Source organism: the organism of the source record quoted next (genome assembly GCF_019968955.1).
Source record: "MAG: Porospora cf. gigantea A chromosome Unknown PgA_NODE_1835_length_4728_cov_382.931, whole genome shotgun sequence".
NCBI lineage: Eukaryota > Apicomplexa > Conoidasida > Eugregarinorida > Porosporidae > Porospora > Porospora cf. gigantea A.
The window spans coordinates 1-4,728 of NW_027151461.1; the positions used below are offsets into that span (position 1 = coordinate 1).

General features: G+C 56.2%; 3 protein-coding genes across 5 annotated transcripts; 2 read left to right on the plus strand and 1 right to left on the minus strand.

The window, feature by feature from the left end:
* Window positions 1–238: 238 nt before the first annotated feature.
* Window positions 239–875, plus strand: KVP18_000962 (uncharacterized protein; the record flags this gene model as incomplete). 2 transcript variants are annotated; one of them, XM_067950508.1, is made up of 3 exons in its annotated part: window positions 239–248; window positions 275–469; window positions 496–875. In XM_067950508.1, 3 exons carry the CDS (start codon window positions 239–241, stop codon window positions 873–875), a joined length of 585 nt encoding a protein of 194 aa, XP_067811941.1. The 2 variants fall into 2 exon arrangements, with proteins under 2 accessions (XP_067811941.1, XP_067811942.1); XM_067950509.1 differs by lacking the exons at window positions 239–248; window positions 275–469 and having other exon boundaries at window positions 564–875.
* Window positions 876–1,240: 365 nt separating this feature from the next.
* Window positions 1,241–3,829, plus strand: KVP18_000963 (uncharacterized protein; the record flags this gene model as incomplete). The annotated part of the gene is made up of 1 exon (XM_067950513.1): window positions 1,241–3,829. One exon carries the CDS (start codon window positions 1,241–1,243, stop codon window positions 3,827–3,829), a length of 2,589 nt encoding a protein of 862 aa, XP_067811943.1.
* A 75-nt stretch (window positions 3,830–3,904) lies between these two features.
* Window positions 3,905–4,728, minus strand: KVP18_000961 (uncharacterized protein; the record flags this gene model as incomplete). Of its 2 annotated transcripts, XM_067950507.1 has the most annotated exons (2): window positions 3,905–4,472; window positions 4,501–4,728. In XM_067950507.1, coding segments are annotated over 2 exons (796 nt in total), but the record flags the coding sequence as incomplete, so codon positions are not given. The 2 variants fall into 2 exon arrangements, with proteins under 2 accessions (XP_067811940.1, XP_067811939.1); XM_067950506.1 differs by having other exon boundaries at window positions 3,905–4,579.

Genomic DNA, 4,728 nt, shown 5'->3' on the forward strand with positions numbered 1-4,728 from the left:
GAACATGTTGAGCTGCTACCCCGTTCCCCCTCGCCTCCAGCCCAAATGCCATTGCAACCGTCATTGCTACCCGCATTGCCATTGCCTTCCTCATTGCCACCGTCATTGCTACCCGCATTGCCATTGCCTTATATGCAGGTATCTATGGCCCCAGGTGCCAAGCAGAAGCGCCAAAGTTATCCGTTGGTGATCGGCACGATTCTTGTAAAGTGTTAGAACCTTGGTATTTTCATTTTTTATGGGCTACGGTAAGTTGCTGGTCTGTTTTTAACAGATCTGCTTGTGCGATTCCTCGTCGCGGGTGACGACGCCTCCGGCAAGCATGAGCTTATCCAGACGTTCACTCGGAGACCACTACCGCCGAATAATGGTGACATGACGCTGCATGTCAGCCGAGGGGAGGTGGACGGCCGCAGCGTAAAGCTCCACATTTGGAGCTTGGGCGGCACATCACGAACAGTGACGCGAGGTGAGAGGGCGTGGTCTGCCACACAGCCGCACTTGAATCGGTGGATGTTGTGTTTTTCTGCTTTGACTGTGGCGAGCGAACGTCTCTCATCAACATGAAGGAGTGGGTACGCGATACTCTCGACTTTGCTCACGATGACCCAACTTTTGCTCAGCGAGTACGGTGGTACATTGTGGTCGCCAACGCCTCAGCCGACGCTGCAGTGACCCCTGAGGAGTGCACCGCGCTAGGTCAATCGCTGGACGTAAAGATGTTTCGCTTCTCCGAGGGACGGCGTGTCGCTGACGTCGACTACGCCTTCAACTTCGCGGTCAGTCAGCACGCCAAGGCACTGGAAAGCTCAGGACGACTCGAGTCCTCTCCTTGCAGCGCCGGCCTTTCATTCATCCCATTTTTGAGGCATTAGCCATTTTGAACCTGTTTTTATCCGAGCAAACTTCTTATTCTACAATCGTTTGGTTCCTGAAGGGAACTTGGAGAAGCGTCGTGCCGGCAAGAATACTTTTTTAGAAAGGTCCTTTACATGTGGAATGCAGACCTTCGGTGCTCAAGAGGACCTTTGTCAACATTGAAGTATCTAATGGCCCCACATGCATAAGAGAACTGAAATATTACACGTTTCGCTGTGAGGAGGTTTCGGGGCCACGATTGAAGGTAGATTGGTGCTGGAGGTGTTCTCTCTGTGAGGTAGATTGGTGCTGGAGAACGCAGCTGTGGGGTTTGTGGGGCGCAAACTTAAGTTGTCGGCGATTAATGAACACTTTGTGATTAATGGGCCTCGGACCTCAAAAAATCCGTACTCCGCCTTCCCGGGAGGGAGACGTTCCGTGCGTCTACCGCCCCTCAGGACCTACACGGTGTCACTCGACTCGAGTTCATGTGTCGCGTCTTGATCGTGTCCATCGGTCTGCCGACAGAGAGCTGGTAACCGCTATCGTCGATTCTCTGACGGCCAGAGAGCTCGAGAGCAGCGTGGAGGTGGCAGCCGACTACGTAGTTCAGCACCAGCGGAGCAACCCATGGCTTGCTGAGCCAGAGGGTCTTCATCTGCGCTACTACGTCGAACCACTGGTCGGAGAGGAGCTGCGTGGGTACATCACCGCCACTCTTTCGGAGGTCCACACATATAAGCGTACTTGGTGCAAGGTAGCATCCTGCCCTGGGAGATGTAGCTACGCCCATCACCCGGTGGAGAAGCGCATTGCTATAGGCCACTGCGCTCGAGAATGCCCTGTGCGACAGTGTCCACTGGGAGTGTTAGCTGGACTAGAGGTACGCCGCCGCAACGGTCAGCTGCGACTGTCTGCCCCGCTTTCATCCGAAGAGCGGAAAGACTTGGTGCATTCTGTGGCCGTTCGCAGCCAAGCGGCGCAGTCCCACCGCCTCTGGCTGGAGCGATACGAGCGCTCGTTCAAGGGAGAGTCCGTTGGAAAGCCGCTGAACTCGTTTGGGGAGGTCGTTCATCCCGACGACCTGCTTCAGCTTGCGTCTCTGTGTTCGAGTAAGGGTATAGACCATTACTTTTGCCCCAACGCGCACTCTCCTCGTGAGCTAGTCGCCTCGCATTTCAACACACCCAGACGTGCCGTCCTCTGTCCACGCATCCCGCACGGGTGCATGGGTCGCGATTGCCGTTACCGCTCCGTTTTCGCTCATTCGCGTGATGAGATGGGAGCGTGTTCCATCTTCGGCACATTGCTTCGAAGACCAGGGATATTCCGAGCTGACGTTGTAGACGGCGCCACCGTCCTCAGAGCGCAACAGCAAAACCGCCGCCTAGACGACGGTACTGATGAAGGGCGGGAGAGGGCCCAGCTGCAGGCCAAGGCCGACATGAACAGAGTGGAGGAAGTACGCCGTACAGCCGAGAGCTACGACACCCAGCCTGTCTGGGTCTTTATACGTGGCCCTGACGATGAAGGGCAGTTCGTCCTGACGAATCCGAGCCCGGAACAACAGGTGGCCGCGCAGCACTGTATCCGAACCCGCCGACTGGGGTTTGTGGTGCATACAGCCGACCCCTTGCTGAACAAATACACTCGCGGCCAAGCAATTGGAGAGCCTCACTATCTACTGCCCCAGCACGCCGTGCTAGCTGAAGGCGGTATGGTCTTCGGCGAACACCACGCCGACCCCTCGGCGTGGCACAGCTACGTCAAGACCATTGACCGCGCAGATGAAGTGCGACAGATCCGACTCCGTGAGCGGGTGGCCTCTGCCTCTTGGAAAACGGCCTGGTTCGACCGACTCCGTAGACTCCTAGATGAGGCACAGAAGTGCCTCGCCGTCAACGGGAGCGAGCTGCTGGTGCCTGCGCCACTCTCCGATGACGCCAAGCTGCCCGCTATAAAGGCGAGACTAGGCGACTTGCAGGACGTGTTCGAACAGCTATGCACCGTGGTACAGCGGCCGAAGGCCAAGGTAAGTGCACAGGACGATCGCGTGCGCATAAGTAAGCTTCAACTGCAGGTAGAGGACATCAAGGCACGTATAACCGAAGTGCTGCAGGAGGAGCTGTGGAGGAGACGGTGGAAGCGTGACCAGTCACATGACTTGCGTTTCCGCGCAGCAGATCGCGTGATTAGAGGTATAGTGGAAGATCGGGAGCAGCGCGAAGCTGCAAAGAAGCGGGCAGTGCCTGGACTCGAGAACTGCATCCGAGAGATGCAGAGTGCCCTGAGTGCCAACGACGACGATGTGGACAGCAAGTCGATGGTTGATGTCAGCACTCAAACAAAGCTGAGTCCTCGCCGTCGTCTTTACACTCGTGGCCTCCGTCTAGATCGGACTCGCGTCCATGTGCACTGCGATGCGCGGCAGATGACCGATGTGATGGTGTGTCGGGGAAGAGTAACTCGAGGCACTGAGACGTCTTCCCGTGGGTCGTGCGTTCGCCGGCTACCGCTCAATGACGGAGACTTCCCTCCGCTGTCTCTCATCGCTGCAGTCAGCGCAGACCAGGTGCCAGCGTCGGAGTATACTAGGCGGAGGGCCCGACTGCGATCCAGTTGGTTGCAGAATGGCGCCTGGGCGGCGCGGGAGGAGACAACGGCACCGCTGCTGAGAGCTAACGTCGACCTGCTCTTCCGCAGTGCTCCCTCAAGTCCGTGCTATCTCCGAAGGTCTCACCCAATGATCGATCGCGTTCAGCGTGCCCTCGCCGGCGCTGAGACCATTAGAGAACCGATTGACGACCTGGAATCGGCTTTTCGTGACTCGTGTCTCATGGCCGGCAAGCCATTGCCATCGTGGAAGCTGCCGAGCGGCCTGATGTCAGTAAGGCCGGACTGGGGTCACGAAGAGGTCTGGGCGAGAGCTTTGTTGGAGAAGGTCAGGACCAGCCACTGGATCCCTCCTTGATTCAAGATTTCACCACAACACACCTCTTAGTCCGAACGGCTTCCTTCGAGCGCTACGCACAATCCCTTGTCTGCTCTAAACTCTACAGTCTTCGTGTATCCTTTGATGTCGAAGCCCAAAGTTCGGTACTGCCCAGTTCCTCTCCTCGATAACGTAGTAATCCTCAAATGCAGGGTGGTGGAGGGTCAGTACGCTAAGAGTCCCCATCTTATCCGTGAAAGCCACCTTTAAGGGTGCATCACGAACTAAAAACAGATCCTTCAACGTGACGACGTCACACATGTCGTCGTCATTGGGAGGCGGGCTCATTTCGGAGGCCATTGTAGTGTCACATACATCCCAGCAGGAGAATTGAAACTGAGTGTCTGTCTCCACCGTCAGAATCCGTGCAGACCACGATGTCGCCACGAAGAACAGGGCGGCCCTGTTCTTCGTGGCAAAACTGCTGACTACGCCCTGGAGATCGGCCCAAAGCGGACACCCATCTTCATCCACCGTGCTTAGTCCGGTACTCATGGACTTAACCACCAGCTGCCCCGTTATCAGGTCTGCTGTCGCTGCCTCCAAGCACCCCAGGGAGTAGAAATACAGCAGTAGAAAAAAATGTTGGCCCAGACAGCAGATTCCAAGCGGAACAACCTCACTGGGTGATTGGCTTTGCTGGTGCTTACTTGTCTTCCCATATGCTGGGGTCCAGCTTACGAAGTTCAGGGCTTGGGACAATCGGTAGCTTCTGCTGGGCTCCAACATCAAACACGGCACTGGAGGCGTCAAGTATCACGGCCGCATCGTTGACAAAGTGGAGACTAGGCAGAATATCGTAATCCGCAATGATTTCTGCTGCAAATTCGTACTCAGGCACTAGATTGCCTCCTTGGGGAACCAGAAAACAGATTTTG